At 35.9% G+C, this 21,494-nt stretch overlaps 3 protein-coding genes across 7 annotated transcripts; all 3 read right to left on the reverse strand.

Annotated features, from left to right (window-relative positions):
* Positions 1 to 390: 390 nt before the first annotated feature.
* LOC114718598 (uncharacterized) lies at positions 391 to 5,254 on the reverse strand. 2 transcript variants are annotated; one of them, XM_028903961.1, is made up of 7 exons: positions 4,427 to 5,254; positions 3,259 to 3,314; positions 2,698 to 2,807; positions 2,406 to 2,565; positions 1,707 to 1,799; positions 1,147 to 1,278; positions 391 to 684 (listed from the first exon to the last, which is right to left on the reverse strand). In XM_028903961.1, the coding sequence occupies exons 1-7, from the start codon at positions 5,172 to 5,174 to the stop codon at positions 637 to 639; spliced, it is 1,347 nt and encodes a 448-aa protein (XP_028759794.1). In that variant the 5' UTR covers positions 5,175 to 5,254; the 3' UTR covers positions 391 to 636. The 2 variants fall into 2 exon arrangements, with proteins under 2 accessions (XP_028759794.1, XP_028759793.1); XM_028903960.1 differs by having other exon boundaries at positions 3,247 to 3,314.
* Positions 5,255 to 5,995: 741 nt separating this feature from the next.
* LOC114718615 (PTI1-like tyrosine-protein kinase 3) lies at positions 5,996 to 10,499 on the reverse strand. Of its 3 annotated transcripts, none has more exons than XM_028903991.1 (8): positions 10,266 to 10,499; positions 8,829 to 9,003; positions 8,181 to 8,434; positions 7,972 to 8,098; positions 7,619 to 7,892; positions 6,961 to 7,093; positions 6,755 to 6,841; positions 5,996 to 6,454 (listed from the first exon to the last, which is right to left on the reverse strand). In XM_028903991.1, exons 2-8 carry the CDS (start codon positions 8,917 to 8,919, stop codon positions 6,332 to 6,334), a joined length of 1,089 nt encoding a protein of 362 aa, XP_028759824.1. In that variant the 5' UTR covers positions 8,920 to 9,003; positions 10,266 to 10,499; the 3' UTR covers positions 5,996 to 6,331. The 3 variants fall into 3 exon arrangements, with proteins under 3 accessions (XP_028759824.1, XP_028759823.1, XP_028759825.1); XM_028903990.1 differs by lacking the exon at positions 10,266 to 10,499 and adding an exon at positions 9,854 to 10,114; XM_028903992.1 differs by lacking the exons at positions 8,829 to 9,003; positions 10,266 to 10,499 and adding an exon at positions 8,614 to 8,617 and having other exon boundaries at positions 8,181 to 8,344.
* A 2,619-nt stretch (positions 10,500 to 13,118) lies between these two features.
* Positions 13,119 to 19,755, reverse strand: LOC114718613 (2-isopropylmalate synthase 1, chloroplastic). Of its 2 annotated transcripts, none has more exons than XM_028903987.1 (13): positions 18,889 to 19,755; positions 18,383 to 18,596; positions 18,228 to 18,308; positions 17,289 to 17,381; positions 17,106 to 17,192; positions 16,728 to 16,828; positions 15,529 to 15,562; positions 15,379 to 15,453; positions 14,857 to 14,940; positions 14,630 to 14,764; positions 13,853 to 13,998; positions 13,635 to 13,768; positions 13,119 to 13,424 (listed from the first exon to the last, which is right to left on the reverse strand). In XM_028903987.1, exons 1-12 carry the CDS (start codon positions 19,602 to 19,604, stop codon positions 13,645 to 13,647), a joined length of 1,890 nt encoding a protein of 629 aa, XP_028759820.1. In that variant the 5' UTR covers positions 19,605 to 19,755; the 3' UTR covers positions 13,119 to 13,424; positions 13,635 to 13,644. The 2 variants fall into 2 exon arrangements, with proteins under 2 accessions (XP_028759820.1, XP_028759821.1); XM_028903988.1 differs by having other exon boundaries at positions 13,119 to 13,453.
* Positions 19,756 to 21,494: the final 1,739 nt, after the last annotated feature.

A 21,494-nucleotide genomic window follows, 5' to 3' on the forward strand; every position in this document is an offset into this window, starting at 1 on the left:
AAAATTAGTTAACTAATTTAATTATACTAACCAAGTTTGGTAAGTTAAATTATTTGTGATAAATAGATTTTTTTAAAAAAAATTTTAAAACTACCATCATTACAAGAATTCTCTTTTTTAAAAAAGATAAATAAGAAATAAAATATATTAAAATCTTATTAGAATCTTATATTTAATATCAAAATAAAAGTCTCAAGTTCTTATATGAAAGTAATATATCAATTTCTTCAATAAGAGATGTCCACCTAATTTGTAAAGTAATGCTCAAACTCGATCTCATTTTGAATTGGCCAAAAAATGATCTTTAAGAAACGGAAAAACTTGATAGTTACACTACTTTATCTTGCAGTAATTATGTTTTGAAGTTAAACGTACAACTAATGAATGATGTGATTAAACAAAACTTCTATATTTTGTCGTGAAGATTAGTTTATATCTTTAAAATGTCTAATCTTTCTAAAAACATCCTTAATTAAATATTTGCCTCTCTAATAGCCGTTTCTTCCCAGGGGAACCCCTCGGGCTTTATTGATACTACTATCAAATAATATAAATAACAAATAACCTACCTAAGCGATCAAATGAACTACAAATTTTTAAAAGAATACAAGTTGAAAAATGGGGATTTACTTAAACTCAAAGAATTCTGTCTTCAAATTGATCGCTGCAATTTGGCAGATGTATCTGCACAGAAGAAGAGCACAGATTGAAATTAATAAAGAAATCAAACATAAACTAGAAAAATGGCTTGCATTATAAACATTATTCTACATTTCAAAGAAAGGAGAGTTCTCTGACATGTCGCTAAGTAAAAGGCGAACGACAATGACAAATGAAATGACAGTAGGGTTGAATAACAAGCTTAGCACCCGCAAGTTCTATAATGTCTCAAGCCATCACCAACTCATAGAGGCAGAATATAATTCAAAGTGTATGCGTGAAGTTCACCATAAAAGTAACCCGAAAATCTATGCTCGCCATAAGGAAAGAAAATTTTAAATGAGCAATCAAAGTGCCTGCCGAGAACATCGGAAGCAAGGGGAAGTTCCTTCCTAGAACTTTTTACTGTACTATTCAGTTATTGTGATCACAACTATAAATCTGTCATATTGAGACAAGTTCAAAAGAAGGGAAAAAGATCCGTACCAAACCAAGAGCTTCTCTTGCAATTTGGTGACTTGCCTCACCACAAACTCCTGCAAAAATATCCATGAGGTGTTTCCTTTGTTCTAGTTTCAAGTGCTTCTCCAAGCCCCGAGCCACCATCTCCATTTCTGGCTGCAGAGACCACCCACAACAAATGTTAATAGCAGATTCTGAAAGGGTGAACCATGTCCACTTATTCGCAAGCATCACCAGCGTGATAGTAAACAAATTCCAAATACAAAAACCAGTCCTGGCTGCATCAGCAGCGTAGGAGAAGCAAGAAACAAGTTAAATAGTTAATGATAATTAAATTAAAATCACACAAATTAAAGTAACAAACCTTAATTCCGAAATCAAGAGGCACCGGCCCAGTAACACAAATGACTAGATAGGATGTACACAAAACATAAATGCCTTTTAAAAAATAAAATTGAAGAAAACCATCTCATAAGCAACCCCCTCAAATTTTAATAATCGTTGGAGGAAACCCACAAGACTAACCGTGCTAAAACAGAAAACTTTGCCTCCGGGGGGGAAAAAACAGTGTTAAAGACACTTACTGAGGAATCCTCAGGAGGAAATATACGCAGAAGGCGGCATATTTTTGACAGTTCCAACTTAGTTTCTTCATGTTTACCTTGCATTTCCAGAGCCTGTGATTGAAAGCACACCAAGTATAAGCATGACTATGAAGGGGGAAAAAAAATCAATATGATCCATACAAAATTTCTAGAAACACGGACGGTTTGAAAGTTCAAGGATTCAAACATGAAAGTTACACTACTTTTGGCAGGGAAAAAAAGGCACAAAATCACATTTGTCTTTATATAGACTAAGAATTAAATATTATTAGATTCAACGAAAGACTTTCTTATTCAGTCAACAAAGAAAAAATCACTAGCATATACATTAACAGTACTTCAATAAATGAAGAAGTTAATAAAGTGGAGTGATACATAGTTCACTTTGTGTTAACTTGTAAAGGAAAAGGTTAGTAACCAAGGAAAAAAAAAATCATAGATTTTTTACAGGTAAATTTTCCTCATCACAAGGTTTTGTAATTTTCAAAATATTGCAAACATGAGATATTATGGTCAGCTCCAAACAGTTAATAAACGGTTAGCACATTCGCAAAAAGTTAATACAGAAAACCAATACTTTAACTGCTTTTGCCTATAATTAATTTTGGAAATGAGATTTGATTAAGATTCAAATAGAAACGAGAATATTATATCGCAAGAATTATGGCAGTAAAGTACCCAGGCCTGAAGAAGACAAGAGCGTGTACGTGCAGCAACAGCGGCAGACACAATTGTTGCAGCACGAATATTTTCAAGCCCAATGTTTTCAGCAAACCCAGCAAGAAATTCTCGAGAATCCTCACCATTAATCTCAATTGAAGTAGAGTACCTTGGTGCCCTGAAAAGATGAAATAACCAGTAATTACATAATTTACAGAACCGGCACTAATCAGCATAGACAAAAGGAGATGACTAACAGTAAAAGGAAAGAGGATGTCATAAATGCAGGAGCAATGGTATAACAACATACCTGCCACAAATATTCAAAACAAATTCAACAGACGCTCGATACAAGGAATCCCGTAGGTTTGGCGGGTCAACAGATACTTGCACTCCGGAAGTTCTGCAAATTTGACGTAACTGCTCATGTGTAGTGGCAAAGAAGATTTCAATGTGTTATAAAATGGTTGGATAAGGCATGAACGCATTTCAATCATATACAGCTCAAAAATACAATCCCCCTTACAATCTAAGCTAACCCCCGAATATATGAATTGTTTTAGTAATCAAATATTTAAGATAGTGCAAATACTACAAATATGTGCTGTATACACAGCATTTTTGTTAAATAAAAAGGGAAAACAAAAGTAGTTTCCAGAAGCAACAAACTATTTCCAAAAGAATGTTAGGAAAGAGAGCCAATGGTAACCTTTATGAAGCAGAGGTTGAAAAGTTTATCAAGGAACAAAAAGCTTCCTGATGGAAGCATAACATTTATATAGATAAAATAATTCCTAACCTAGAAAAACAAAAATACTATGCCCAGCTACATACATCATTTGAAAATCAAGTAAATCACCAAAAAACTGACTTGAAGTATCTCGTCCTCCTTGATGTCCTTTCCGCCCATTCTACTATCCTTGATTGCTGGAAATTAAGTGAATAAGTTGAAATTTTGATTTAAAGGATAGTAAAGTATGGAAATCAGGAATGGTTTTTTACCTACAAAAAGGATAAGTATATATATAAAATCATATTTAACAAGAGATGGCAAAATGAAAGTTATACAACAGACAAAATACTTGACAGAGCTATTATTCCAATCGAGATGACAGAAGCCACATCAGGGATTATTTACATCATCTTCCAAAAACTTTTATTTACATCATCTTCAAAAAAAATTTTATCAAATAACAAGCTCACTCTAATTTGGCCATCGTACAAATTCCTTTAAAAATAATAAGAATCAGAATCATAGTACAAGGGCAAAGCAAATTGCTCAGGGATACAAGGCGTGTGTGTGTGTGTGTTATGGTAGACAAAAAAAGTGCTGCCCCACGGCCTTCTTTTGTGTGGGGGGCTTTTTCTTTTTTTTTTTTGGGGGGGGGGGGGGGGGGCGTTTGGACTCTTTGGATCAACTAACACATCTCAACCTAATGCTCAGGAGCTTTGCACAAAATAAAGCATAGCTTGAAAAGGCTTCCCAAGAAGATCGCATCAGATAGATAGTCATAAAAGGGACACTGAAGAACAGAAATGGTGCATACGGAAACAGGATTGCACCAAACAAAGCAAAGCATTACATTTACATCAATATGCTCCTTATGTGACCACATCAGACTTGAACTAAAAAGATTGAGAGAAACGGACCATGGGACATACAAAACATAAGATCCAGAATGTAAATCAGGAGGAGTGCTTGTGTTTTTATGACGTTCTAATCATATACATGGAACCATGAATCAAGCTGTCAAATGAAACGACTTCATGCAGACTCGTCACAGCCCTCGACCAAATTTAGATATTTTCGAGATTGTTATATATGCCAGAGATTGCTAGCGTAAGATGATGTGGACTATGAAAATTACCAATCCTACAAAGCGAGAAATGAGTTTGTCAGACCGAAACAATCAGAAATTTCATCCACTTCTTATCTCCCGTTTCTTTCATTTATAAGAGTTTCAGGAGATCCCAAGAGACTGAGCAAAACGAAAAACCACATAGTGGACAAAAGAAAATCTCAGAAAGAAAAGCCGTACCTCGAACTACTCTGTAAGCATCCCTTCTATATTCCTGCTCGTATTCTGTCGAAACGGCACGCGTTACTCGAGTCGGCCACCACTGGGGCAACTTCACTTCAACCCGTACTCTACTCTCAGCGGCTCTCTTCGGAATGCCCGGCACAGACATCTGAGACGGTGATAATGGATTCGCTGAGACCCTCGAGTGAGGGTTGGTGTTATTGTTCCAGCCAACAATGACCTCTTTCCCCCCAAGACTCCGGTCCCTCCGCACCAAGGGAGCGTCCGCAGACGCATTTCGACCCCAAAGCCGAAACCGAGAAACCAACTTGATCAAAGCCCTCAAGATAGAAATCGAGACGAAGCTCAAAACCGCTGCAGTGCCAATAAAATGCAGCGTTGAAGGGCGACAAGAAAGCACAACTCTACGGTTTTCATCAATGGTGATTAAGGTTTGTAAATCCCTATAAGCCTCTACACCGGAAGAAACGAAATCGCTGAGATAGGACTCCAGAGAAGGGAAAAGAGTACGGAAAGAGGAGGAAGCTTGGGCAGTCAGGTAATTAATGTCGATGACAGTTTGAAGCTTAGGATCGGAAGAGGTTTTGGTGGAGATGAGAGTGGGTAGGTTGGTGAGGTTCTTGAGCCGTCTGCGAGAACGAGGGCGAGGACGGAACCAACGAGAGACAACGGGGGATTGAAGACTACAGAGAGGAATAGAGGAAGGAAAGACATGTTGGGAAGAAGGAGAGGGAGAGGAGGACATGTAGATGTAAATTTGCTTGCTTCTGTGACTCTAACCCAAATTGCTGCTTCTTGTTTATCGCCAATTTCAGTTTCGTCATTGGATTGGGAATCAAGCAATTTTCACTCGTGCCGCCCCCAGGCGCGGAAAAGACAAGCCAAGTATTTTCTTTCAATCACCGGTCTTTCAAAAAAAAAAAAAAAAAAAGGAAGCACGTGTAAGGGCTGAGGTTGATTTGAAATCTCCATGCAACTGGACCTTCATTGGCAAACAATTAATCTTTTTTGGAAAATCATGAGATGATTTTTATATGATGTGGATTTTTTTATTTATTATTAATCTTAAATAAACATCGACTATAAAATTTCAAATTATGATAATTAATTTAGAATTATATAAAAATATAAATAGGCAAAAAAAAAGAAAAGGCATCGGTCCTCATCCAAGATTCGCAGAGCCAAGAGAGCTTGCTTTTCGAGAAAACGATAATAGTACGTTGTTTGTGTAAAAAAGATCCCGCCCGTAACTTCCAAATTACTTTAACGCCCAACATCCTCACAGATTCACTTATACATGCATATGCACAATAAATTACGTATTCTGGTGAGCAGCTTGACATGGAAGAGTAAACTCAAGACTAATGCCTTCTGTTGGTACTGTGTTAGTTTTGTGTTTGTAATGAAAGTATCGTTTCCCATTAAAAGAACTTGCACATAAAATAAAACATGTATTTGCCCCATTGGTGCACACATGCATAGCTCAGACCCGTGAAATTGCAACAAGGCACTGAACAGGGGCAGCAAATTAAGAGAACACATACAAATATATGAAAAGCCCAATGATAATCTGAAGAACAAAAGGGAAGATCAGCGTGGAATCATAAATAGGAGAGAAGTCAGCAATTAGTGCGTCACAACCCAAACCCCATGGTTTCCTCTGTCTCTTTAAAACTCGGCACTCCAAAGTACAATTCCAGAAATGCAAAATCTAAACAAATGAAATGATAAGGACCAATCAAATCCTACACACCCAATCCAATCTTCGAAAAAATTTAAAAACATATGTCTATATACGAATGTGTGCATGAAGTATTTGATGAAATCCGGAGATGGTAGAACCAAACTGTGCAGACAACTCAGATTCCAAGAAGTTGGAAGAAGAGTGGGTTTAGTTTGTTTTCAAGTTTCCGGTGCTTGAGCAGGAGGAGCCTTCAGAAGTGGTTGCAGCGCCTTGACCACGATGCTCATGTTTGGCCTAAACTCGGCTTCGTACTGCACACAAAGTGCTGCAACAGCCGCCAGCTGCAAAGTCACAATGGTAATCATAGTCAGCATCAAGCTTTTCCATTGGACCAAGCACCATTTTTATAGAGAAAAAGGTACAAAACCAGAATGCAGCTCTTTAAATATTTGCTATGGGGGATCTCAATAACATCATGACAAATGGATGATACTTGCAATTACAACCCAACACGCATGATTGGAACTTGGAAGTAGAAACTTCCAAAAACTTCCCTCCATATGCTTTTAATCGAGAACCGAAATAGAAGTTCTAAAGTACTGTCCAAGAGAAAGGGGAAAAGAGGGAGGGAAGTTAGATACCTTTGCGACTCCTTTGGGAGGATATTCTCCCTTCAGTTTTGGATCCACGCATTGTTTGACTTTATCTTCACTCAATCTCGGAGTAGCCTATCCAAATTTGTTTACAACAAGAATATATAAAGAGAGAGAGAAGACGTAGGTACTATAAATATAATGCAGAAGAATCATAACATATAGGGGGGGTAAGTTTAAGCAGGTGCACTAACCCATGTAACCAGACTCTGCTGTCCTCGAGGCATGGTATGGTCAACAGGTTTTCTCCCTGTAAGGAGCTCAAGAAGAACAACACCAAAACTGTAGACATCACTTTTTTGAGTCAACTGACCAGTCATTGCATACCTGTAAAGTTCAACAAAATGAGCTCATTACCAATACAACACTCAAGTCACAAAAACAGAGACCGAAGAGCTGATGTGGTTATAGGGGGGTAAAGGAATAAAACGTCATCGATCATAACAAAAAGGACATAGATGTCACACATCCCCCAAAATTGCAACAATCTCCAAAAGCATATAAATCAAACAGATGTACAATATAATACATGATGTTTTTAAAAATTAATAACAACACCCATACTTGAAGGAAAGAAAGTGGGGCAAAACTTTAAAGCACAAATTCATGCATCAAATCAAAAAATCGGGGGGAAACATGGTTATAACTTGCAAGAGATGTCCATGTCTTAAAACACATCTAACAAAATAATCACCAAATTAAACAGTTGAGAGCACTTAAGAGGTTATAAGTTTGCAGTGGTGTCCAAAAATGATAAGCCAGATTAAAAAAGAATTAAAAACATCTCACCAAAACAAAACATTAACGACATAAATATATAAAATGGAAAATAAGGAGGTCTTGGAAATTTACTCTGGAGCATGATAGCCAAAAGTTCCCAAAACTCGAGTGGAATGAAGACGCGCAGCCATGTCAGGGGCCTGATTTGAAAGATTAAAATCAGCTATCTTTGCTTTGTAATCATCAAAAATTAGTACATTGCTTGATCGGATATCTCTGTGTATGATAGGCGGCTGAACTTTCTCATGTAGATATTCCAACCCCCTTGCTGCATCAACTGCAATTCGAACTCGTTGCATCCAGTCAAGGGTTGGTCCTGGCTGTGCCCCTTGAACTCCCTTCCTACCTATAGAGCAAGAAAGGACCAAATTTTTTCAGGGAAATTCTTGGAAGAAAAGGTCCACAAATGAAATGGCACAACATACCATGCAATATGTCATGAAGAGAGCCCATGGTTGCAAACTCATATGCGAGTATACGAAGATTTCCTTCAACACAATAACCATGCAGCTCAACAAAATTTTCGTGCTTCATTCTTGAGACGGTAGAAACCTAAAACAAGGAACATCAAATTAGAAATTAACGTCAAGACAATAAGCAATAATTTACAAAAGTTTTAAAGTTCAAGACATGCCTGGGTCAAAAACTCAACATTGGATTCAGGTTCCGAAGAAACATCAAGCTTCTTCACAGCAACAGCCTTTCCATTATTTAAAGTTGCATAATATACTCTCCCATAAGATCCTTCACCAATCAATGCCTTCGATCCAAAGTTGTCAGTCATTTCTTTCAGTTCATCTAAAGCTAATGCTGGCACTTCAATAGGTGGTGCAGCCTTTTGTGTTTCAGCTTTAACAGGAGCTGAAGCCTTTGAACCTTTTGGGTTACCTAGAAAATACATAAAATATGGCATATGAGAAGCATTTACAGGGACATAAAGCAGCAAACTGAAATTAAGCAATGATTGAAAACATATTATATTACAAACACATGCCAATATCATTCTGAGTCATACATAACACACAAGTCATTAGACCCCTGTTGTCATATTCATATAGACTTTTAACCTGAAAGAAACCATGCAATTTAAGGACAGCAGAAATGTGAAGTTGAACCAATGGATAAAGTCTGTTCAATGACATAAACTAGCAGAACTATCCTTTTTTTCAGTTTGACAAGCAGAACTATCCTTTTTTTCAGTTTGACAAGCAGAACTCTCCCTTTACAGTTTTCCAATCAAGAAGTTTACTGCAACTACAGACTGAGACATATCAAGACCTACCATCTCCATAATTCCTTGGGCTTTTAAGGTGCTCGTTTTCAGAAGGGTAAGGCTCTTCAACATGACAAGAACAACAAAGCCACCGACGCATCCCGGTCCTCTTTCTCAAATATAAATCGTCTTTGGAAGCTGTATTCTCCAGGCGAACAAAGTAATTAGGAGGAGAAGCATGTGCCTGCACCATGCCACAGAAAGCATTAATAACCCCAACATAGATGAACAGAGGTTCAATGCAGAAACACTTGAAAACTGAACTTCCTGAACAAATACATAATCTACTACTGTCAATTATATTGAAATGTTATGAGTTTGTCAGCAGTTATTTAGCAATTTACTTAATAGAAGCAACAGAAAAAATCACTGATAAAAGATGTCATTAAAAAAATAATAATAAATTGGTAATGGTCAAGGAGAAGTTGACAAGAAGTTCTCTATCTGGCGCAAGCGTTTTCCAATTAAAGTGAGAATGGTTGTAATGGACGACCAGACATTATGCTTGACATTTTTGGTTCCTAATGCAGGAACGTCGTCCAACTCCCCCAACACATTTTCCATCAACATGAAGTAAAAAATTTACCAACCATAAATTAAAAATAAAATCTTCGCTCAATGCCATCCCTAAATACGTGTATGTCAAACATAAATAAACGAAGAAATTTTAGAATAAGATATTTGAAATATTGCAGAGAAGCTCTAGTGCCTCTAAAGGATCATTACGAAAATACATCAACAGAATAGAATTCACTGTCCAATGGGTCCAGAAAATTATTGTGTTCTGTTCTGAACAGAGCTGAGTCAAAATCCTACATTTGAGCAGATACATTCAACATATAACGAATTTCAGATTGAGATGTAACACATAGGAACCGGCTGAGGGGAATAAGTAGCAGTTCAGAAAAGCTTGAAAAATAAACCAGAGGTTGGGGGAGGAAAAAAAATCATCGGGTAAGACTTTGAACAATTCAACAGATATTTGCGCCTGAAAGAACCAAATAAATGGAGATAATACCATGTACATATCTTACCATCGGATTACGACGACGGAAGTCTCTTTCGTCCATCAAAAAGGAACACGGAAATTTTAAAATGCAATTATCAATGGGAAGCACAACCCAGAAATGAAATCAGCAATCCGATTCCATTTTGACAAACGCACGACAGCCAAGGACCCAAAAGATTAAGAGAATCAAAACCCACAAAAGCAAACAACAATTTAACAACCAAGTGCGCAAATATGAGCTAACAATTCAGCCAAATATAGGAAAATCTAGCAAAGTCCTGAAAATACAAACGGGTAAACAAGATTAAACAAAAATAGTGGGAAATGGAATAAACCGAACAAGTAGAAATAAGGATATGACAGATTGGCGAACCAAAATTAGACGCAGATCAGAACTTGAAATTACAGGTGTTAAGGTGAGAGAAAAGAAGAGATACCTTTCGGTTTCACGCTTCTCTTTTTATGGGATTGACGCTTTGAGTATGCGTTGGTGGGGGAAGCGGAAGCCACAATGAGATAGAGACAGATGGATTGACGGGTTTGATTTGGTATTTAGCTTTTGGGGTGCGAGCGAAAGACAGAGAAGCAACGCGGTGTAAAGGTTCAAATAGATAACCACTCTCACTCACTCTCTCTCCTCTTTCGTTGCGTTTCAAGAAAGGAAGAAGAAGATCCTGTAGCCCATAAGCGAAGCTCGGCTTTATACTATTTTGCTTTGAAATGATAACTGGGAAAAATCACACACAAGGAACCCAACTTAACAGTATTTTATTTAGAATGAACGATTATATCAAGTTATTATTTTTTTAAAGAAAAAATAATTTCCATGCATCGGAAAAATCTGAATCCTTAATATCATGTCCACGGACGTCACATTCTATCTAAGCTAGCATCATATGACCTAAACAGATTTAATTTTTTTCAAATAAAAATATGTTTATATTAAAATTTTTAAGATTTAACAGCCATAGTTTTGATATTCTTACAACTTAAAAAAAGACGTTAGCTGTAATTTTTCAATCATGAGGTTTATTTTTAAAAAAGACAATAAGGAACTTAAAATTCGGTAGACTTAATTTTAAAAACCTTCGTGTAGTTTAATAAAATTTAGCGAATTATGTCTAAGAGAAAGGACGTAAAATGATCATAAATATGAAATTTTGTGAAAGTGAAGAAATTTATGTGGTAATTTTTCTACAGTGAGAGTTGAGAAACAACGCGGTGAAAAAAGCTTAAAATTAATGGTCAATTTATGTATTTTCCCCAAAAAAAAAAATGACTCGCTTTAAGACATCGAACCATGACTCGTTCTCGTGCAAAAAAAAAAATTGAAAATATAATTGCCCTTTGAACAATTAATAATTTGTTTTCAATCGCTGGTTGGCGAAAAAACTATGGGCTTAACATGTAATATAAATAGCTGGCAAAAAAATAAAAATAGGCAAATAATAATTTATCAATTGTCTGGGTCTGTCTGTCTCTCTCTCTCTCTCTTCATAATAATGTATGCGGATTAACTGTGTTATCGTCCAAACAAAAGACTCATCAGATTGTTGCAGATTGGTTTTACGGCTTCGTTGGGTTGCGGAGGCCGTGTGTCCCACTTCAGAAATATTCGAAGTTTGATCATTTGGTTAAATATTTCTCTCTCACCTGAATAACCAAAAGAATAAAGAATTTAGGGCGACAAGTAAGCTGCAGATTCCTGGGCACGAATATAGTTTAATGAGAGACAAAACAAAAGGGCATTTTATTATGGGAAAACTGTACTAAGGTGCCATTTAAAAGAATTAAATATAAAAATATCCCTTCAAATTATCAAATTATTTTGAAGTCCTAATAGATCTTATTACAAAAGATTTTATTTGTTCAATTATTAAACTGCTTTTTTTTAAGTATGCATTGATAACTAAAAAAACAGTCATTAATAACTTAAGGCGTAACGATTAACAACTATCGCGATAAGTATTAGTAACACATTTTTTAGCGCATTACAAAAATGCAAATGCATGAATTATTAATATCTTCCACAATAAGTGTTAATCATTACACTTTAAATTGTTAATAACTATACTTTTAACTATCAATTCATACGTTAAAAAAGAGCAATTTGGTAATTAAACAGATAAATTTTTTTACAATGATACCTTTTGAGACTTCAGATTAATGTGATGGTTTTAAGAGTTTTTTTGTATTTAATTTTTTTTGTACAATAAAGTTTAGGTGAATTGGATCCCCGAGGACTCACCAGAGCCAGGGTATATCTCCAGACTCAGAGAGTGTTTATAGAAATACTTACAGATCGCCTATCAACAAAGTCCTCACATCAATAACGGGATTCTAACTCACGACCTTATAGATTATGAATTGACTCTTTACTAACTAAATCAACTCTTGGGACTTTATTACAGTTTTTCCTATTATTATTAACAAAATGAAGAATTTGAGCCCATTTCAAATAACAGAAAAGTTTACTAAGTGCAATGAAGCCGGACATGCGCAAAACCTTTTTTTTGAAGAAAACCTAGACCCGTATCCCAACGGGCTTGAATCTAATAAAATGAGAATATTTAATATCAAATAATATCTTGAGTAAACTTAAGAAGGTAAAAGGTATAAAACATACTATTGTGATCCTTTATATTATAAAATGAGTTTTATATTTAAAAACGGAAGAGTAATTTTTTTAGTTGTTAATATAAGGTTTAATTTACTTTATCATCTAAATTTACTTTTTTTTTTTCAAATCATTCATGTAAATTGCATATATTAATTTCATTAAAAAATATTTTTAATAGAAATAATTAATCAAAATATTTTAGAATAATCTCTATAAATTATGTAGCCCCCACATTCAGATTGAGGAAAAGGCCTGTTGGCAAACAAAAATTGAGGAAAGGACCTTAGTCATATCAAAGTCCAATAACTATAAAACACATCGGGTACGAAACGCGTGTTGACCTCATGATGCAGGCTCATGCATATACGTGGAAGACCCAGGATCCGTTGAGGTGTCGCAAAGTAATTTGTTCTTTTTTCTTATTTAGACAAAAAACGGAAGGTCAAAACAGTCAAACGGTCACATTAGCCCCTCTGCTTTATCACCCCCCATCTTGATCCACTTATCCTCACTTTGCTTCTAATTTCTGCGATTTGCTTTTCCTTTGCATACCCCAATTTCGCAAACTGAAGAAACACAGGTGAGGAATTGAAGATTTGCGCTGCGGTGATCAAATTTGTGAGGTTTCATATCTAACCCAAGCAGTTTCAACGATAGAGGAAGGCGAATATGAAACATGAAATCAAATTGTTCATGTCACTTGCTTTCTAATTTTTCATAAAACACTCAAATATGTCTGCAAATATCTTTCCAAATCCTCAAAAAAGAAAATTATATCCGTGCAAAAATATCACCCCCAATCTTAGATCCCAACATTTACAGCGAACATTGCTGCTGTATAACTAGCAAGTTCTAGAATACAGTCCCAATCCACAAGCATGGAGATGCTAGACAAAGATCCGGAAGCTCCAATTAGCTCAAACTATCCAGTGAGCACTTGATCCTCTTTCCACAGATACCAGGAAATCACTAAGCGCTGTGATCCAAGCAGCATCAGGAATAAAGTTGAGTAAATATTGGATACATTTTGTAGGCATTTGGGATTGATTCTTTTTTAAATGTGATAAATATTTTTCGTCTCACCATCATATAACAAGGCCTTTTGAGAAAGTTCTTTTCCCATGTTATTATATTAAATAACCTAACTGCAGATACCTGAAAAGGTTCGACTTAAAATTGTTCTTACCATAACTGCTTCATACAGCAACTTTGGTTCTTTCAGCTGAGATGGACTTTTCGCTGAAATCCAACATCTTGTTTACTGCAGAAACATAAGCCTTGACACTTGACACAACAACGTCCATGCTAGCCCCCGTGCCACTGACCAAAGAGCAGAAAATGCATCTGTCAATTTGTGGCAACAACAAAATACAACAAAGCAATGCACTCGGAAATCAACATTACCTAAATGTTCTGTAAACTGTTTCTCCTGTTAACGCGTGGGTCGATGGATGTCTTGCTTTCCCTCGAATTACAACACGGGTTGTGGCAATTGCGTCTATGCCTTCTGTAACTGCATTCAGCGAGTACTCCAAAAGTGCCACTGGTTCCTGCACACAAATGAAAGTAGAAGATTCCTCCGTCACATTGAGTTAAACAATTTATGCATAATCCCAGTAAATATAAATACAAGAAAAATGTGGAAATCAAAGTTTGCAACACACAATGATTTCCACGTGCCAGAAATATGGTGGAAGCAAAACAACACCCATGATGATGTAGACTCAATAAAAACTCTTTTATATATATATATATATATATATATATTTTCATCCTTCTGATTCTTCATATACAGTAAGTTGGGGACAAAATAAAAGTCCATAGCAACTTTGACAGTCTTCCCCGTAAAATGAGACTTGCACATGAAGGACGCTGATAAGTTTTCAAATTAACTACTCCCTCCAATACCATATAAATTTTTGTTAGAGCCAAAAAAAACCTTAAAACTCATTAACTCTGTCCAAAAATTAAAGGATTTTTCTACTTTGCCCATATTAAATGCATCCTTAGAAAAATTTCCTACTTTCCTACGTCAACATTAAATAGGGGTAAAAGGAACAAATTGTAATAAATAATTAATGTGATACCTTATAAAAAGAATCACAAAAGCCCTCCTTTTAACTGCCTTATATATAGTACCGGCGGGAGTAAATAACAGAATAAAAGTATAAAACTTCAAACCTTTATAATGAGATCAACAGCCTTGTAAGCTGAATCCACTGGTCCAGTACCAACAGAACAAGCAACATGAGCTTGACCATCAGCATCAATAAGTTTGACAGTTGCTGTCGACAGGCCAAGAGTCCCGCATGTCACCTGCACTGGATAGACAATGATCAATTTGGTTTGTTCCAGCAATGCCTAGCTATAACATTAAACATCAAATTTCAATGCAAATTACACTTTACCTGCAAAGCCTCAAACTTCCAGATAGGTTCGGCCTGAAAAATTTCATCTGATACCAATGCTCGTAGGTCAGCATCAGTGATTCTCTGAAGACAACAAAAATCACATCCAAGTTAAACCCTAATCAAATTCATTTTCAGCAACGAACACAAGAAAAAAGAAAATGTAGCATAGACTGTTAAGAAATGTTAAGAAACAGCTGACCGCTTAGGCACCAGAAACTCACTTTTAATGTTTAGAAGTTTACACGGCATGTACTAGAAATATTACTAAGATGAGACCTTAATGGTAAGAATCAGTTAAAAAAAATAATTATTCACACCAGCATGCATCCCCAAGATCTAGAATTTAAAATCTCAGCCATTAGCCTTGGTTCTAGAGAGAATGAAGAGGCCAATCAATATTAAATGCTCAACATATAACATCAAATAGCAAAACACCTAGACACTAGTTTAAACTAATGGCTTTAGAATCAGTAAGCCTGGAAAGCAAGGTAAGGAAACTTTATGACTTATCATATATACCTTTTTTTGTTCAGCGACTGCTTTGAAACGCCAAAACATATTTTCAACTTGGTCTTCTTTAAGTTCATAACCAAGCTGAAACAAAATAGAACAATTCATAAAAGCAAGAAGGATATAGAATTAATCTTTAACTCACAAATATTTTAATACCTCTTCAAGCCGTCTTTTTAAGGCATGGCGCCCACTGCATCAAAAGAAGCAGTCATGTTTGTTGAGAAGACACAAAAGCTAACATATTGATGGCATAAGACCTCAGGGAATACAAGGACATCAAGAAAAGAGTTTACAATAAACAAAATTAAAAAAACAACAGAAGAAAAAAAGATCTTGATTCAAATATTGATAGATACAGCACAAAACGTCTGTAACCTCAAAGTGAAATAAATGTGTTTCTGAGAGTAAATATTAGATGCCATAGATTGCCAATTAGTCAGTGATGGATATTTAACAATAGTAAATCTTAAAGAAAACTACAGAATTCCCATAAATTCTGTAGTATACAGAAAAGGGCCTTCCAATGTTTTCAAACAATACGGACACCACTGAAAATAATTCAAAGCTTCATACACCTCTCAAATGATCAAGCCGAGCTAACTTGACATAAAGCATCCCATATTAACAGTTTGGTTATGAGACTTAATTAGGCTGGGAAAGCTAAATTGGCAAGGGTACTCTCACATCCAAAGCAAAAAGAATATCAGATGCACATTATCTGCAACACTACATCTTCCTGGTCACACTAAGTGATAACAGGATTTCTCATTTAGCTATAGCTAATATAACGGTCCATTTTCATCAAGTTAGCCAACAAGGAACTACAAAGAGAGTTCCTGCTCCACCCTGTTAACATATGGAAGAATTGATTTCTTGGGAAAATCACAATTTCACAGGTCCTAACGGCTTGTACCCATGCCCACGTGTTTCAATCAAAGCATAAAACCCATGAGACATGAGTAAGCCAGTTTGTTAACATATGGAAGAATTCAGTGCCATGTTTTGAAAATGGAAAATGTAAATTAAAAACATGAGATAAGGATCTCACATCTTAACTCATATAAAACACAATTTAAACTTCACACAATTAACTTGCCGCACTGCATTAGAATTGGTAAAATACTGATACCATGGTAAAGACATGTTGAACATATAAGACCCATAAAAAGTCAGGGTCTCGCAGCTAGAGGTAATTCCAAACCATCCAGATAGCAAATATTGAAAAGATATACAACGGTCTGTTTATGAGATAATAATTCCAAACAATTTAAACATTACACAGGTATGAGCACGGACCAGAAGACACAAAGATAAAAACAAAAGTTCGAAAAACCAGAAATGAGTAAATAGCATACCTAAGCTTCCCCAAAACAATACCAGCTTCATCGGATCTTTCAAACCCAATATCCTCTGGAGCCATTATTTCATATGTACCTTTGTGTTTTAGCATTCCATCCTACAAAACAGATACTATTTTAAGGTTCTCTCAGGGATGAGCCTGCTTAAACATTAACATGCACCCAGAGAAAAACCTGACGCATCTCTAAGGTCTTACAGGGGCTGTTAGGATGATATAGTAAAGCTTTCTCCTCAAAAAATTACTGGTGAAACCTCATATTCAATTGTAAATAGTTTTAAGTACAAAATATAAGCACAGGAAAGCATACAGTAATTGCGCCAGAGTCTTAACCACCTTATATAGGCATATATGCATCAGTCAATTTGACGCTAACCTGATGAATGCCACTTTCATGAGCAAAAGCGTTAGCGCCTACAATAGCCTTGTGTGGCTGCAATTGCAAACCAGTGTACTCTTCAACCTATTAAGAAAGACGGTAAAAACCAACATTAAAAGTCATTAATTGAAAACAAAAGATTAAAGAAAAGTAAAGGAAAATAATAGTTTGATACAAAACCATCTTGCTTGTCAAATAGATGTGACGTGTATTAATTCCTGTATAAAGACCTCCATAGACATGATCTTTCCCACATTTTAGAGCCATCACAACCTTAAAAGAAAAAGTAAGACAAGGCTGTTACTATCTTTGAAAAATGTATTTGTTAAGAAAAATATTAAAACAAGGGCAATGAACACACAAAATTTTGCAATGATAGCTGCAAGTAGTGGGTTCCACATGAGCATATTGAGTGAAATGTTCACAAAAGTGAAGAGGCTTTGTGGACATTGCGAAATCTATGCAGTTACAGAATGATTGAGAAATTCAAGATAAGAAATTTAGTCATGCGAGATGCATGAACACAATCTCTTTTGTACACAAAGGCATAACTAAGATGCAGAGTAACAATGAACAAGAGTCAAGGAGAACAGAAATAGCCTGTGCAGCGCAGTAACCATTTCCACATATGAATATATGATACAATACTGCAAAGGATAGACAAAAAAACCTAGCATGAAGCTCTTGCCGTGAAAGAGTATGGATCCACATTTTCATAGTTTCCACCTTAAGGAAACTCAGGTTTCTTAATAAAATAAAGTCATTTTCTTAGAGAAGGGAAATTTCAAAATTTCCAGAACTTCAAAATCACCTTGCTTGCTTGAAACTCAAATCTCATTATATCTAAATATTTTATTTTGGATCACTAACTCTTTGTGCCTAACTACTAAGGACGCTACTTCTGATGTTAACGATGCCCTAGGACACAATATCGTCTCATTTAGTGGCGGACTATGTGATGTTGCCTGGCAGTATTAATTCTACTCATAGCGAAGACTGAAGAGCAATAAATCCTTCAGATAAATTACATAATGAAAACTTAAAACTTTGTGTTGCGTTGTGTCTATGCTTCAGTAATAGTAATTACATCCGTTTGGGCCATTCAAGATTGAAATTCACCTCTTCTAATGATGCATTGCCAGCCCTCTCACCTATCCCATTAATTGTTACTTCCAATTGCCTTGCACCAGCACGTGCACCCTGAAAGCAGCTGAGTTTAGTGGGGAGATGCAATCTATTTTTTGTCTGCAAAAACTGTAGAGATCCGGGTATACCTCTAAGGTGTTGGCAGTAGAAAGTCCTAAATCATTTTGACAGTGGGTTGAAATGATAACATTTTCAATTCCTGGAGTATTGGCTTTTATGTCAGCAATCAATTTTCCAAACTCGCTAGGCATATTTATACCGACCGTGTCAGGTATGTTCAACGTCGTTGCACCAGCCTTGATTACTTCCCCTAATATTTGATACAGAAACTCCCTGTCCGATCTGAGGAATATACCAGATAAGAGTCAGATGGAAGTCGACAACAAAAGTAGTAGTGGTCTCCAACACACCTCATTAGCTAACCAAAATTGAATATATCTCAAAAAATAAAAATTAGATGGAAGGAGTTGTAATAAGATTACTCCTTCATCCTAAATGAATTCAAAACCCATTGCATGCGTTGCTTTTCTGTAAATGAACTTTCTATGCTTATTCTCATGAACAAAATCGCGCAAATTAACCCAAAAAAAAAAAAAAGAGGGGAAGAATCACGAGAAGAAAGGACGGGAGAAACCTCCCAGCATCTTCGGGACTGAACTCCACGTCGTCGCAGCCTAAACTCCGAGCAAACTTAACCATGTTCCGGGCAATCTCAATCACTTGCTCCTTGGTCTTTTTCAACTTATACTCCATGTGAATTGCGCTGGTAGCAATAAAGGTATGGATTCTTGGCCTTTTAGCATGCTTCACAGCCTCCCACGCAGTACTAATATCCTTCTCGTTACACCTGGATAAACCGCAAATGACAGGCACGTACCCATCATCGTCAACAGCATTTCCAACCTCTTTGGCTATCATTTTGACAGCCTCGAAGTCATCCTTGGATGCAGCAGGGAAACCCGCCTCAATAATATCCACACCAAGCTTGGCAAGCTGGCGCGCTATGTCTATTTTCTCCTTAGAGGTCATGGAAGCTCCGGGGGATTGCTCACCGTCGCGGAGTGTGGTGTCGAAGATCCGGACATAGTTGGGGTCGGGGATATGACTAGGAATGTATTCAGGGCGACGGCGAGAGGGGGTGTTGTTCTGAGATTGAGAACAGGCAATGATAGTGGATTTAGGAAAAGAAACCTTTGAGTTGGTTATAATGGCGGATGATGAAGGAAATGTGGGGTTTGAGATTTGAGGGAAGTAAAGGAGAGTGTGGGAAGAGTGATTGTTGGAGTTGAGAGAGGAAATGGAGGAGACTATGGGCGACGATGGAACGTGTCCACGGAAAACAGTCGCCATTGACGAACCGGCGAGGGAGAGAGATCAATACCCTAGAAGAAGAATGGGCAAGTCACAACTGGGGTTAAGTGTCCCACTGTTTCAGTCCAGAATGTTATCTTTCAGTAGAGCGTTCGGAGACGACAACGCTGAGCGAGGGCCGGCGGTTTTTTTCCCAGAGCGGTTAAAAGTGCGCCGCTACTCGCTTGGCAAAATTGGAGGCTTTCTGAATCAAACGGGGAATTATTCATCCAGATTCTTCCTGGTCTCGCGTCCAAAACTCAAAATTCTAAAACTCAGATTCTTGTAAAATAGTCCTCCAATTTTAAATATAATACTAATTTTTTATTATAATTTACATTATAAAATAGATCTTTTATTTAAAATTAGAAGAAGTAATACTACCACTACCCGTACAAATTATAAAATCTCGTTTGTATTCTATAAATAAGGTCTTATAATTAAGATTTGAAGAGGTAGTATATGAATTACATCCTAATTATAAATCATACTCCTCCGATCCTTAATGTAGAATCTAATTATTAAGTTATTTTAGTCCTAAATATGACTTATTTTTTATATTTATCAGTTTTTTTCTAAATTACCCTTATAAATTCTTCCTCCACCATAATTAAGTAAAAGAGGACGGAACGATATTAACGAAAATGATTATAATGTTTTAAGAAAAATATATCATATTTCTTATAATTAACTAACTTATCGGACTTTTTTAATCTAACCAAATTAGTTAAATAGGTCTTGTATTTAAAATCGACACATACTGTAAAATTATTTTTAAAATCAGAATTTAAAATGACAGTTTTATCAAAATACTATACACACAGTAAAATAAATTACCATGATACTATGCTACGAAATGTATTTCTCTAAATGCCATGCTTAAACTCGTTCACCACAAAAACGAGTTTGAATTTTCAAATAATTTGTTTACGAGTTTCATGTCTAACATTTTTTTTTTAACAAAATCGAAAACTCGTTCAAAGCATGAACGAGTTTAGCTTATCAGAGCATGTATTGGCACTATCGCCTCCTCTTTTTCCCTTTCATTTAGCAAAATTTACCAACAAATACTCGTTCTGTCAACACTTTTTACCTTTTTCTTTAGCCTTTAAGAGAATTGCAATTAATGGACCCACTTGTTCCTAACAACCTCTTTATTGAAATATAATTTATATTTGATTTTTTAAAGAAAAAATTTAGTTTAATTTAGCATATTACAACTTGTTTAGATATATAATAAATCAAAATAGATCACTTTTAGATGTGTAATTATTAAGTAGGGGTGTAAATTTTAACAATATTCATAGTCTAATTTTAGATCTGTCCATTGGCTAAAAATTAAATGTGTTTGAATTAATATAATTAAATGATGACAAGACTGTCCCGATACATGTGGCATCTAAGTATATATTGTAAATATTTGTTTACAAGATATAATTTTAGCTGGTATCAATTTCTAAGTTTTCTCTAAAATTTTTATAGGTTAGCCAGCCAAAACCTGCAAATCTTGAAAATATACTCAATAATGTCATCAACTTATATTAACAACACTGCTGAAGATTAATTACAATAAAATGACGTCATAATTACTTAATCCTTTAGTGTGATTAATAATAAAAGTAACAAATGATTTACTAGTAGCATTTTTATACAATCCAAAATAAAATATTCCATTCAGTTTTATTGAAAAATATTTTAAAATTAAAATAACTTATCTTATTGCACAGTACACACTAATTAGGGGTGTTCATGGGACGGGACGAGACCGAGACAGGCCCGTCCCGGTGAACAGGGACGGGACAGGGATTTTGTCCCGTGTCCCGTCCCGTCCCGGTCCTGTCCCGGTCCCGTCGGGACCGGGACGGAACCGGGACGTCCCGCTTCCCCTTT

This window comes from Neltuma alba, unplaced genomic scaffold, assembly GCF_004799145.2.
Source record: "Neltuma alba isolate B1F8T4 unplaced genomic scaffold, ASM479914v2 tig00011854_pilon, whole genome shotgun sequence".
Classification (NCBI taxonomy): Eukaryota; Viridiplantae; Streptophyta; class Magnoliopsida; order Fabales; family Fabaceae; genus Neltuma; species Neltuma alba.

Bases quoted from the DNA above. Each gene is read 5' to 3' on its own strand.
- LOC114718598 (XM_028903960.1), bottom strand. From the start codon at position 5,174: ATGTCCTCCTCTCCCTCTCCTTCTTCCCAACATGTCTTTCCTTCCTCT. The intron at 1,279-1,706 runs GTAAGTGTCTTT...TGGTCTCTGCAG, and splicing joins TTCCTCCTGAGGATTCCTCA to CCAGAAATGGAGATGGTGGC. The intron at 685-1,146 runs GTACGGATCTTT...TCTTCTGTGCAG, and splicing joins CAAGAGAAGCTCTTGGTTTG to ATACATCTGCCAAATTGCAG.
- LOC114718615 (XM_028903990.1), bottom strand. From the start codon at position 9,889: ATGGACGAAAGAGACTTCCGTCGTCGTAATCCGATG. The intron at 6,842-6,960 runs GTTAGTGCACCT...AAATTTGGATAG, and splicing joins AGCAGAGTCTGGTTACATGG to GCTACTCCGAGATTGAGTGA. The intron at 6,455-6,754 runs GTATCTAACTTC...GTGACTTTGCAG, and splicing joins CTCCCAAAGGAGTCGCAAAG to CTGGCGGCTGTTGCAGCACT.
- LOC114718613 (XM_028903987.1), bottom strand. From the start codon at position 19,604: ATGGCGACTGTTTTCCGTGGACACGTTCCATCGTCGCCCATAGTCTCC. The intron at 16,829-17,105 runs GTTAGCGTCAAA...TCTGTTTTGTAG, and splicing joins ATGAAAGTGGCATTCATCAG to GATGGAATGCTAAAACACAA. The intron at 14,765-14,856 runs GTAAAGTGTAAT...TATCCAGTGCAG, and splicing joins GGAAGTTTGAGGCTTTGCAG to GTGACATGCGGGACTCTTGG.